The sequence below is a fragment of the Lepisma saccharinum genome, chromosome 3 (genome assembly GCF_977018435.1).
Source record: "Lepisma saccharinum chromosome 3, izLepSacc3.1, whole genome shotgun sequence".
Classification (NCBI taxonomy): Eukaryota; Metazoa; Arthropoda; class Insecta; order Zygentoma; family Lepismatidae; genus Lepisma; species Lepisma saccharinum.
In genome coordinates, this window is record NC_139231.1 from 85,401,298 (window position 1) to 85,415,555 (window position 14,258).

At 38.6% G+C, this 14,258-nt stretch overlaps 1 protein-coding gene across 4 annotated transcripts in view; it reads right to left on the reverse strand.

Annotated features, from left to right (window-relative positions):
- Positions 1–14,258, reverse strand: part of LOC145985206 (transforming protein p54/c-ets-1-like) — a 266,876-nt gene that overhangs the window by 97,980 nt on the left and 154,638 nt on the right. The window contains exon 1 of one of the 4 annotated variants that reach the window (XM_083118948.1): positions 11,100–11,750. The exons of the other annotated variants lie outside the window; for them this stretch is intronic. Within the exon in view, the coding sequence (XP_082975074.1) occupies positions 11,100–11,169 (70 nt within the window). The 5' untranslated portion in view covers positions 11,170–11,750. Of the gene's footprint in view, positions 1–11,099; positions 11,751–14,258 lie in introns of those variants that run through there. 4 annotated transcript variants of the gene reach the window in all.

Consider the following 14,258-nt stretch of genomic DNA (forward strand, 5'->3'; position numbering starts at 1 on the left):
GCACCGCGCTCCGAACGCCTCTACACCTACCCTCTCAGGGGTTCCCATTTTTTAGAGGCTGGGTGAACTCCAGAGTCGCTCAATGCAGAAACATTGCTGGAAATATTCCCACCTGAAATCACCCACCCGGGAATCGAACGCGGTCAACAGCCTGGCAGTGAGACGCCATCCCGACTGGCCACCGCGGCTTTGTATATTAGAATATATAAAATATATTACTGTTGTGTATAGAAGTTGGTTTTTACAATCCCATTTAGTGCGAGGTTCTGTATTGGCAAGGGAGAAATATGGTAGCCCTATATTTTGGGTTAGCGCTGCAGCTCTTCAGCAAGGCCTTGGAATCAACTATACACCCTATGCATATGACAACCCCACTTGGCCCTTAATCAGCTGCAGAATGACAAGGGTCAGACAGTAAGGAATCGTTGCATGAAATTTATTGTAAACACGACACAACGAATGTGATTCAGGTGATTCTTGTTTGGCTTTCAGTTCAGCTCTTACGCACAAAGGACGAAATCTCCTACGGAGCACCTAGCGGGAAGTAATCTTGCGAACGGTGATTAACCCGAGGAGTTGATGTGCTCGGCGTCCGTCGTCGCTTCGTCCTTCGCTTGCGAGTGACTTATCGTCGAACGCGGCTTGGCCGAGTCTCTTTGTTCCTTACGAGATAACTTAGTCTTTGTCTATGGCCACCTTTTCTTGAGGACACCCGTTCTCTGCAATGAGCGGGTCACACTACGCTGACTTCTAGGATGGTCGATCCCATTAGCAGGGTTGATGCTTCGTGTATCACTTAGAACAAACTACCAACGTAACATAATGTGGTCCGCGAAACCTTAGGGGAAGAGTATTGAAGTTACGAGCTTTTACATTTGTCGCGAAGGTTGATTGAATTGGTGTTTTAAGTTCACTTTATGCGCAGTAAGGCTAATCGGGACTGGACTTACAGTTTAAAGTGGGATCCGAACCACCGGGCATCGAACCCGGAACCCCTTGATTACAAAGCGACGACGCTACCAACTTGTCGCGAAGATTCGAGGAAAATACACAATCAATTATTAAATAAAGAGATTTTAACGTTAAAAATGACAATATTTGTTACTCCCTCTATTATAGATTATTTTTAATGCAAAAATTCTTAATATAAAATACATATATTATAAAACACTGGCTAGGTGGCCAAACGCCCAAGTTGATTTTCGCTTTCGTCCACGAAGTTACAGACTTCCATCGAATCACTGCCCGAGCATGAGTGTTCTTTGTGAGAATCTCTTCGTCAATTGCATTTAATTATCCCTCACCTTCATCGCCGCAAGTGGGACAAGTGCAGCGTAAATAGAAATACAACACACAAAATTTTCTCTTATAAAACGCACATTTCCAGGTCACCAACAAGCCAAAGTAAATATTAAAATAAAGTATGAGTATTTTAATAAATCCAATTGTATAACTATTAAAAGAGAGCATTGATGAGAATGTATCTCAGCCGCCATTTCGTAACAATGAAGATGGTCAACTATTTTGACTATATTATTTCTACGGGTGTCGTCTCATTTAATCATTTTTCCTCTATCATGCAAGATATTTATATTTTCTTATTTTACACCACTTTTCTGCTTCTTTATAGGGTATGACGATATGGTATATCGTTATGACGAGAATTAATGGTGATGAGATGATGTGACGTAGTGGTAACGCTGTCAACTTGCTTTCTAGAGGTCCGGGTCGATCCCTTGGTCGAGCGACATTGCACAGTGGCTCAGATCGAACATTAAACTGTAGTCTCAGTCCCGATTAGCCTATTTGAGCATAAAGTTGAGTCAAAACAAACAGAGAACTTTTGAAATTATCGATCGTATGAAATGAGTCTTAGCTAATAAGATTTCTTCGAAAAGACACATTTTAGCGTGCAATTCAAGAATCTTTGAACTTAGTCAAAAACGAAAAGCCACAATATAATTATGAACATAAAATAAGACTAAATGTTAAATATTATACCAGGCACTCATATTTGAAATTTACTTCCTCCTCCGCCATACCTTTCCGTTCCTGAAACTTATTCCAGTCTACGGAGCAAAGAAGAAACACGAACAAATCCACAGGAATAAAATATAATAATAATACATAAAGTATCATCAAAGGTTTATATTATGTGAACGGCATTCTTCTTCCAGAACATTTGATGAAAGAGCAGATATTAACTTTTGTTTCAATATTTCATATAAAGGCTTACTTTGTTTCTTCGGAAATTATAATCCCGTGCGGAGTGTTCCAAATAAATACTTATACAGCAGGGTTCCCATAGTTTATCTTACTTTCTACGTATTTTCAAATAACTTTCTAGACGACTTTTATAATGGTATAGGCTAGTTTTCTAATATACAAAAATTAAATATTCACCTTTGGATACTAATCATATGATTAAAATTTAATCGATACTGTTGAAAATAAATGAACGAAACTATAAAAATAATTTTACACAAAATAATTCTAATCAAGGAGCAACTTGGGAGACAAATGGGAAATGCGTTTCTTTAAAGACCCTAATGCTAGTAAACTTAAAAGCTATCCAATTTTCCTGACGTTTCCAGGTATTTGTTTGTTTGTACAAAATTCCCCTGACTTTTTCATTTCTAAGTCAATTTCCTCGACTTTGTAAGGTGACTGCGTGACATACAGAGACTTAGAATATATTCATGTGCCACATGAATCGATTGTTTTCACCAGTGGAGGAAAAGAGGCAATTAATAGTAAAATTCACTTCTACGCAAATTCACCACAACATCTTCAAGTTCTATTCGATATTGACATGTAGTATCCAGGTAGGACTCGCACAGTCAATTCGGCAGACTAATATTATTTGAAAGTCACAAGTAGGAATTTGGTACATCCTTGTACCCATTAAATTATTATTTTTTACTACAGTGTAACATACATTTTATTCGATAAACTAGATCTGTGAACAGGGAAACAATCTACTGTATTCCGAATTCGTCGAGAGTAACGCTAATCTCTACACCAAGGAGTCTGGCAGCGCCAGCCTCCGTGTCCGAATGATTAGCAATGAAACCATGGGTCCTACATTCGAATCCTCGGTAAGGCGCGGACGTTCAATTGTGTCTTGTCCTCATCTATTTTAACAAGAAAAATACGTAAAAATAAGGGAACTATAAAAAAATATGAGAAAAGACGTAAAATAAGCAAAATAGTATAAAACTATGAACAGTGAAAACTGATGAATGAGACTTGTTCTAACATAGGGAAAACTCGTTCCAAGTCGCAGTTTCATACCATTACACTAAATTCTTCCTTTTATCAAACGAAGTGTTCGAAAATGACCACGCTGGCATCTCGCGTTAATACAACCGTCAAAAGAAATGCAACAAAAAAAATGGCGACATTTGACAATGTCTTTGTCACCGTGATTACGCAACTGGGAAAAACACAGCGATTCCTGGGTTGGTTATGAAGAATGCCACACGCGAGACGATAGAAAGGTGGGTGAAAAGCGTCTCCAAAGCAGCAGCGGAAACGACTAACAAACAGAATTGGCCGACATTTGTCATCCAAATAGGTGTTTCACCACATGCATTTCACCCAACGCCTCAAAACCAAAGACTAGTCACTTGAAAGGACTTATTTTTCCCCCTTTCATTAACTTTATTCGCAGTATCGTCTTTGTGTTATTGTTCTTCACGTATACTTTGCTCGTTGTTAGATATTAAACATTGTGGATTCACTGCACATTGTTTAGTACATAATATAAAGGAAACGTCAACGTTACTTTTGTGACGTGTTCACTACTTGGAAACTCTAAAATTTGAACTAATTTTATTCAAGAATCACGGTATTCAAGTAGTAAATTTAATTATATAAGTAAAATGCTATATCTGGTGGTCAGAGGAGTAACGTGGACATGCTCTAAAGCACTGATGACAATTATACATCTACGAGTCACTCACTAGTGGTCCGTAGCTAGTTTCTAGGTGGCTAAAAGCTTCAACTGAGCGTCAGGATACGTCTGGATTTTTCATTAATCCTGAAAATGAGAGGATGAAGGATTACGTATGTATAATTGACTGACCAGTATCATTTACATGTGTCGTGCCCTTATTACAAGACAAAATGGGAAATGTATTCACGTGTTTCTTGGTCCACACTCCAAGTAGAAGATTGCGACTGTCGACAGTAACATATTTTTAAAAAGGCATTATCGAACTTGAGTTTACTCCGGTTCAAATATTTGCAGATGTAGAGGTATTTCTTTTATGGCGTTCCTACTCACGAATATACGCACGCTGTCATTGAGAGAAGAACTAGTAGGCATCAGGCGACGTCAAATGATGTTGGGGGGGTTAAAAGTTGAATTTTGCCCGCGAAATAGGCAGAAATGTCTTAAAGGTTAGGTTATGTTATATATTTCCCGCCCTATATATATAAAAACAAACTCAATGTGAACAGGTGACTGGTCAGGTCAAACTGACTTCTTAAGCCAAAGAATTTAACATCTAATTATTAATTCCAGTTTTGTGCAATACTGATTATAGCACCAAAAAATTCATAAATTCTTAGTAATTTTCGGAATTGATTAACGCCCTGATCAAGAATACAGCAGCGATGGGACTCGATGGGCTGCCATCCAATGAAAAACTACTTGGAAGGCCTTGGTCCTCAAAGGGCTGCTTTAGTTTTCGTTCTACCACCCATACCATAGCAAAAGTGAAGAAAAGGAATGTACACACACATGCTTACGGATAAAAAGCTTCAAAGCTCGGAGCAAATCCATTTTATGCGATGATGCTAATCAACTGTAACTATAATCTAAAGTTGGATACGAAACACTCCATCAAGAAGACGAAGGAGGAATTACATTCCCTTGTTTGTTTGTTTACTTTCTAATATTGAAAAAGAAATCCGATGTGGGGCCTCAAACTAAAGAGGACATTTTAAACCGTATATTTATTTGGAGGTACTCTGGTATAAAGATAAACTCGCCGTTAACCTTAATATTACGTCAGGTTCTTTTTATCGGAGACCCAATTCAACCAGAACATAGATAGCTCATATGTGGAGCCGTGTATATATCCCTTATCAAGCGGTGATTTCCATGTGGAATAATCTGCACATGCACAATTTATCCCCCGAAGCAGAAATATTATCGCACAACAGTGAACATCGTATGGTGACTAATGCACACGTAACTTGTTTTTGATGGGTTGAAAGCTTCCAGTTCTGTTATGGCAATGGAATACCATCTTCACACAGTTACTTCGACAAGGGTTTTTGTGTTAAATCCTTATATCTGGACTGCAAAAGACTGTGGATTTTTAAAGAGCACCAACTGCTAGTTACAATTTTGTTTTGTTTTCATGCTCGCATAAAGAGAGAGTCGAACAGAAGTTTAATAATCTACGTATTACAGTAGTGATTTATAGCTAGTAACAGTTCCCTCTCCCCGCAGAAAAGCATAGTAACCTCATTATACTTAACGCAAAGAAGTGCATAAAGTCTCTAAAGTTTTGATCCCATTTTATGCTCCAGATTGGTTCATCGGTACTGGATTTTAAAATGGGGTTTGAACCACTATGTGCATCCACCAGGGATCGAAACCGGGACCCATCGATTGCATAAGATTTGCATCCACAAGCAACCGTCTAAAAGCATCCTATAATGAACAAGCACTAAAATGCATATGATTTTTATAAATATTATTTATACCACATTATTCGACTCGCTCAAATCTATCAAATGTTTTGTTATAAACTTACTTGCAAAACAAAAATAAGTTAGTTTGAACTGTTAAATATAATTAATCTACACTGAAGTTTAGAATATCGTTTAACTTGTTCTGGAATGCTGAAAATACTGTTCTACTTTTGTAACTTGCTGCTTCAGATCTATACAAGGAAATTAACAAAACAAAAAAATGCATGGAAAGTAAATCAGTTATAAGAACTGATGCAATGAAACAAATAAATACAAGGGGGGGAAGGGATCATTAAATTTTGATTGAAGCACGATGGAGCATTCCAGTGTTCGTTCTGGCACCTCGTTTTGCCTGGATACATTAAAATGGATCGGATTAGAAGTTTCAACCAATGACGAGCCATGAAACCAACAATTGTATTCACGGTTGTATAAGTTGAAGCAACTGAAGAGTATAAATTAAATTTCAAGAATTAACACACAGAACGAAATTTTCAAGCTGAAAACCTTCTCTACACGCTGCAACAAGCCATGGAGGTGATGTGGAGGTAAGAGCTCCGCACATTCATGATCTCGGCCATTATGGAGCAAATGTGATCAGCACCACGCTCCTGCTGAAATGCAGACAATAGCACATAAATTTCGCAAATAGGACATCTTTAGCTAGTCGGTGGTTATTTTCTTTCACGTATCAGGTATTACTTTGGGTGAAACTAAGGCAATCTGGGCCCCCAGTTGTGGATCCTAAATCCAACGTTCGTAAGACAAAAGGTGGATAATGCTTGTTTTGCACCAGGTAATACAACGGCGCCATTCCAGTTGGATATGAAAAGAAATTTGCGCAGGTAAACTAGTTATAATAAATTTCCTTAAAAAAATGGTACGTTTGACGTAAGATAGTGTCGTCACAACGACAGCAATTAAGACAAAAATTCAAAAGGTGGTCTTCGAATTTAAGTTATAGCATGGATATTTATAACAAGAAAAATGTGTATGCAAGAATATTAGAATCTTGAATGGGATGTTGAAAGTTTTCAAGTACAAATGTTCCGATGCAGTTTAATATCAATGGAATTATTCACATCAAATCATAACTTGGAGGAAGGCGGAACAGATATTACCTTTTAAGAATTGGGATGAAAACGAGGCCGAGATAGAGACCGAACCCTTCAAGAGACAAGACCAACAGACTTAGTGTTGTTCGAGAATTTAGTAAATGAGAATGTAAACTATATGGACATTTCGCGCAAATAAAAACTGCTTTTCTACATAACTTATTCAGACATACCATGGGGATCATTGTCTACTGTTTAGAAATTGTGTTTTGTTTAAAGTGAAAGTTCGTTTTTTTTCAATAAGTTATGATATTTTTTTTGTATCTACTACATTTGAGACTCCCTAATTGAAACCGTATAACATAGCCTAAACTTCACGAAATAGATTTCACATTTACAGAAAACCTAGAACAATTGAAATTCTGAAGATTTCTTCAACTATAGTTGAAGATGGGTAAAAAAAAAAGTAAGAAGGAAAATTTGCCAGCGATGTGACAAATGAATGGGATCTGAAAACATCCTCTCTCTGTGACCTATTCCTATAGCCAGAGGAAAATCTATTATACCAGTAAGAGGCAAAATGATAGGACACCGTGCTAGGTACATTTTATTCTTTCATCTTTCCACATATCGAAACACTTTTACCGCCCGTTTATCGGGTATCTCTTGTAACACCTTCCAAACGTGACTTTGCATTGGAAGACGGGATGCATGCAACAGGTGAAAAATCCCTCATCGATCTTCAACGAAATGGAATATCTGCGACAGTTTACGTGAGATTCCGAAGCTAGAGAACTAGGCGATAGATAAATGCTAGATTTCATGTAATAAAGTACGTCATACATATAAATATAAATGGAAACATTCGCTATGATGTACTACCACACATTCTCTGCAGCCGAGTATTTTCAGATACGGTGCAAATTTTGTCTCTGTGGCTTAAACCTAGTGCCTGGTCAATCATAATAACACTATTAACAGTGATTTGATTTTATCCTTTAGTGTTGCATTTTTAGTGGAAGATAAGCATAGTAGCCTTCATTAAAACTTATTTACAGTGTTCATAATTTACATAGATTTACTGCCTTTTTAACCTACCTGTGACGCTGACGATGAAAAAAGATTGGATGAAATTGATACAGGGACACTCGAAAACATCGTGAGCCGATCTCAATATGGACTAGTTCACCGAAACCGACTAACTGCAACATACGATACCTATTTCTGAATCTTGTCTTCGACAAACTGCACCTAACATTTAATTTACAGAAAAATGGATGGTACGAATATTTTGATCCGATTTGAGCTTGTAATTCTATCCCATACATAACCAAGAAGCAGAAATCATTGTGAGCGAGATAAGGACTACGGAGAGTGAAGTCAAGAAGAAAATATGAACGACATATGAGGACTACGGAGAGAGAACAAAGGGCACAAAACCAAGAAGAAATTATTATGAACAAGACGTATAGAACACGGAATACGAACAAAGGCCACAAAAATATAGATTATGAACGATATATAAGGATCACGGATAACGAACAAAGGCCATAAAGCAAAGAAGAAACTATTATGAACGGGACATGAGGACTAAGGAGAGTGAACAAAGGATACAAAGCCAAGAAGAAATTATTATGAAGAAGATGTAAGGACTACAGAAAAGAACAAAGTCCTCAACAAATCATACAGTATTAGATTTACGAAGCTCAAGCTTTTTCCTTCATGATCAATTAAAAAGAGCGAATTATGTGATATAACGGACCCCCCTTTTTTATGAGACAATAAAATTAATCCCACGATTGTTCATTAGTAAGAAGCAAAGCCTGAGTCATCGAGACGTGATTTTTAAATAAGTTCAAGGACGTGCAGCGTTATGCAACATCCCCCCAACTAATGTCAATTTCAGAAACTGCAAATGGAATGACAATGCACCGAATGGAAACAAGACCGGAACTCCACTCCAAATAGAGATGCATAGCATTTAGCTAATCTGGATGCTTAATGATGCGTGGCAAAGGGATATTTCAGGATATCATTTCCGGTACCTATTTGGCAACTCCCTTGAAAAGATTCTTTGAGTATATCGCAAAGGAGATGTAAAGACAATCCGATCACAATGTAAGCCTGCCCTAGAAAAATACAAGGACAGTCTTCAAAATATGCAGAAATTACATATAACTGTAGGCACACAGTAATGTTTTAAGAGGATATGCATTTCCAGCGGGAAACATTATAATTTCTTGTATTCTTGCTCGGGTTACGGCCGTAAGAAGCAGTGTTCCAATGTTGATCCGAACCGAAATTGAAACCGCCAATGGCGTTAACCACCATGCTATCGGTAGGACATACATTAGTATATATCGAATGCTCATGTAGGAGTATAACATTTGTTGGAATTCTTATCCAAATGGGAACTGATTATTGTCACAGATGTGAAATATGTTTATACAAGGGAAAAATATCCCTTTATCTTGTCTTATTAATTTCTCCCCATAAATTCTAGGGGCAAATTGAGCACAAGAACCCTTGTCCACTTCCCATCAGCAGTGTTGGCAAATAAAATAATTAATGCACTAGAATTTCGAGTTTCGTCAGTGTTGCATCACCCGAAACCTCCCAGTTAAAAGTAACTTTAATGCACGTCTCTCCGTTTAATCTTTATCGATAGGCCTACTGGCACGATCACCGAAGAAAATAACACAATTCTGATCGTGTTGTTTTCTTTTCGCTCAATTGAAATTCACAGCGCATCATTCTTGTTCACGTAAATAAAAAGAAAATAAGTATGTTGTACACTTTTGTGAGATAAGTGGCAGGTAAAATTAACTAATGTGTACTTTATATTTTTCGGCGTAATCACTTTGTAATGGAACGGAAACGTTTTAAAATATGCTGAATTGTTTGTCATATAGCTGCTACCAAGAAGACGTAGAGCTAGCTAGTGTGGAGTTCTGGATAGCAGCATAGAGTATAAATTTTTTAGCAATTTTGACGGACACTTGGTGTTCAGCACCAAAGAGTTTCTGAGAAGATGTAGCCCTACATCCCTCGCTCTTCTTGTTTGTTTCTAGCTTTATACTTCTTGATATCAATCGTGAATTGACTTGGGGAAGTTACTCAGGGGGGAAAAATGGTACACGTTACATTATTCTTTCGTCGAAATTGATTTCGGTATTTGGGCACCAATGCCGATAACTTCGTGGCAAATATAAAAATGTCTGATGCTAAAAGTAATATGTACGGGAAACTTAGCTGTATACTGCGCTTTTTACGACGACTAAACAAGGAACAAAATTACTATAATCGGAATTAATTTAAAATATTCCCTTATTTTTGGACTGAAACTTTACTTGATCACCATAATTCTTCGAAATCCTGGCGATACGTCAGATTCCAATGTTTGGCAGTGAAAGGAATACAAATTGATTGGTGCTGCATTGCTAAAGGTCTTGGATACTAATCCAGTCTAAGGCATTGTTTGGAACACTTTATCACGAATTTCATCAAGAACATTCATTTGCACCCATATTCACAATGAAGCTACTACAGGGGTATACAATTGACCGGTCAAAGAAATCTAAAAGAAATAATTTTGCCCAATACTAAGTAAGTTTAAAATACTCCATGCTCCTGCATTGCTGTTAACTTGTCAGAATAAGCATCAGAATTGAAACACTCATGTATTCAATTAAGCTCCCAACCAAAATGTGCAGTAGCACCTGCGATCGCTAATTTCGGAAACTGTTTCAAACGTAACGTGTTACCGTTACTTAATCGTACAACAGCAGAAAGCAGATAGAGAATTTCAACTGAATCAACGCTACACCCTATACATTTATTAGTCCACATCATTGTCAATTACTGTGCTAGAGGTTTCTGAATAAAATATAACCACCAGTCTTTATTTTTAAGAAATCTGGTTACGTATCTCTGTGTGTGTGTATTTACAGATTCTGAATTCATCATAGCAACTCAAGTAAAGCAACGTTACCGAATGCTATTATTAGAATGTAACGTGTTACTTTTACAGGTACTAGTACAATCTTGGTAACGCGATACTAATTACCGAAAAAGTAACACGTTATATTACTCCTCCAACTTTGATCGTGAAGTCGACAATAAATGACAATTAGATCAAAGACGGTAAAAAAAAAGCCCTTACAGCTGTCCAGAATAAACATCTTGATAAATCCCCGATTTCAAATGTATTGGCATCTGATGTATGAGGGGTTTTCATCAACAATGGAACTTGTAATGAAGCGTGACAGGAAGTTAAAAACCAGAACACACGAGCAAGCAGGCGTTGAGTTTATTTGTCTGTTGAAAGAATCTTACCTTTAGGCCTACTGAAGGACTTCATAGTTTTAATTCCCATAACGGCGTACGTCTCCCAGTCTATATACATGTGTACGATATGATGACTAGAGGAAAACGGGACTTCAACCGAGGACCAGGTTATTGGGAGACACAGAAGCAGCACTCATCCGCCGCACGGGCGGCTTTCCACTTGGTTGTCCGCATCATCACAATGCACTTCCGGCGCAAGAGAAACTCGATCTCCGTGTGGGGCCCCCCGACAAAAACTTCCGGGGCGCTCTTGAACTTGAGGGGGGTGCTACTATTCCTCACACGTGCACTCACACACACAACTGACACCACCTGCGACACGGAGGAGGCTGGGACTGCCGGGCCCCTCCTTCGACACCGCCGAAAATCCCGACGAGGACGTTTGTTCCTATCGATTGGCTATTGTTTTTCGCAGCCGGACGCTCATTGGCTCCGGAAACCACCGCCGCCTCGCTGCCGTTGCCCGGCAACAAACTCGCGCACTCTCTCTCCTCTAGATGCACCTGTCGCGCACGACGAAACCGACGGACGGAAAGACGGACCGTTGTCTCCGGCGATCGCCGTCAGATGCCGCCACTTGTTCCCAGTTGCCGGCCGAAGCGCAACTAATGAGCCTCCGCGCGACCAACCTTCTTACTCACTCGCTGCCGAGTTTATGAATGAATACCCTCTCAGCAGCCCCCACGCTGCCTCGAACCGCCCACGGGGGACCCGGTTTTTTGAGGGGGCGGGGGGGCGTGAGAACGGGATACGACAAGCACCTGGTCCAACATCCCGTCTCTTACGAGCAGGGCCTAAAGAAACCACGCTCCGATTCCGTAACCTCCGAGGACTTTGCAGCGGAAATCATGAGAGGGACATTCGCAGGCTGTCAATTGTTCCGACACTCTCGCGACGAAAAAAGTCCCCCGAACCATTTCCATTAAAAGTCACTTGGAATGTACAGGTTACTTATCGTAACGTAAATCATCCGCAAGAACAAAGAAAGTTTAGATCCTTCTATCTTATTTCGGTTACATTACGTTCCGTCGGTTAATCGTGACGCCGAGAATGAATGATGAACTGATGAAATGGATGATGGCGCAAACAATATCCAAGTCTTCATTCTGGCTTCTAGGAACTCAGTCACAAGAGGCCGTCTAGGTACAGCTCCTTCGCAAGGATGTACGAATGGAATACGTGGAAACTTGTGGAACATGTAGGATGTGCAAATATGTAACTACAGAAAAAAAAACTAATATTTACTGTTCACTTCCACACAAATTCTAAATCTTTGATGGCAGTAAGAGCATTAACAAACCCTGAATTTTTTTTTAAAAAAAAATAATAATTAAATTCTTGATTTTCAAACATTGACAATTTTTTTAAAAAAGTGTTTTATATTTCTCATTTTTGTGAACCTCACTACTACATTAGATTATGCGCGACGATGAGGATGAATCATGGTTGATTGAAGTTAAAATTGTGTGTGTTGGCACTTGTATTTGAACCCGTCACATCATGCGGGACCGAGCCCCATCCCACAAATAAAATCAACCCATCTCTCTAACGACTAAAAATCTCCAGCACATATAAGGATAAAACATAGGACAACACGCAACCCTGAAGAGGATTAAACTGCCTTTAGGAATAGGCGCCAGAGCTTCGTTGACCTGCAGAAATGTAGTTTACCGGAATGTACTACGTACCTGGAAGCGAGATTGACGTTTCAGTGATTAATTACATGGACAAACACAATGAAACAATCGTGTTCTAGCCAGGATTCGAACTCGGATTCTGTGATGGCGAAGCCTTGAGGCTATGGATTGAGAAAAGTGTAGTTGGAAAAATATGGAAATAGGAGTAATCAAGATCCAGTGCATGATATTAGCAGGTTTTACATATATGTAATTTTGTAAAATCAAAGGGAGTTAAAGTTAGCTAAGTTCCTGAAAGAATGTCTATACTTTGAAGCAAAAGAGGCACGTTATAGACAAATTTTTGCAAGCTCTCCTTGTCGAGAAGTCCTTGCAGCTAAGGCAAGATGTTAGACATGAAAGGATACGCCCATAACACTTACAATTCTTAAGAATTTAAGACAGGCCATGACGGAAACAATTTAAAAAGCAAGGAATTCTAAAAAGCCATAGATAAAATATGTAGAATAAGAAATATAATAGAATCGTCTCATATTAGTATTAATAGTCGACACTTTGGTCATTCCTGCACCTAAATGCACCAGCAAAATATGTGGTAACTAAAAACTTAAAGCGCGGGGAGGGGGGGGAGTAGTGGTAACACTGTAGTTGTAATCAAGAAGTTCAGGTTTCGATCCCCGGTTAAGGCACATTGAACAGTGGCTTGATTCCCTCTTTAAAATGAAGTTCCAGCCCCATTTAGGCTATGAATTGGACTTAAACTTTGAGGCTCTATTTATAACCTTTATAGTGGTCTAAGGTTGGAATATGGAATCCATAAATGACAATATTCATTTCCAAGGGCATACAAGTTCTGCAATCAGAAGAGGGTGAAAAGCATGAAAACCAGCAATCCACCAACATCTGTCACATCTAACATAAAGCTCTGAGGCTTGTATCGAAATGTTATATTCACTCTCATTTCACTTTTCTTTAAAATCTTAATATCGTGCAACATAAATGTAACGTAAACCATTATTTGCCCATACAGTCCACACGATGAATGAACAGAACTACATTTTCCGGCTCCAAATGAAGAAGGGGTCCGAGAGTGGGTGCAGTGTTGGTACTTTGTTGGTTTACCCTCGCAGTTGAACCAAGAAAATTGGAGAGATCAGAGAAGGTGCCCAGACCTATTTTTATAAATCCTTGCTGATAGTAAGTTTGACAATGCTGTACAAAATAAAAACTAATTGACTCCATGGTAACGTAGCTTCCTTGATTGGCTCAACACGTCCTCATTTTACACACCTAAAATTGACAAATGTTCCAGCTCTAAATGCTCATCTCGAGAAAAATAGCTTAAAAGTACAGTTAGGTGTAAGAAAGAAAAAAGTACCCCCAAATGAATTACTGCTCACATACACATGTGCATGTGAGTGTGTGAAGATTAAAACAAGGAGTTTGCAATTCAAAGAGAACGGTCGCTTTATTTTTTTCTAAACAATATGCATCTTTTTTTAAAAAAAAT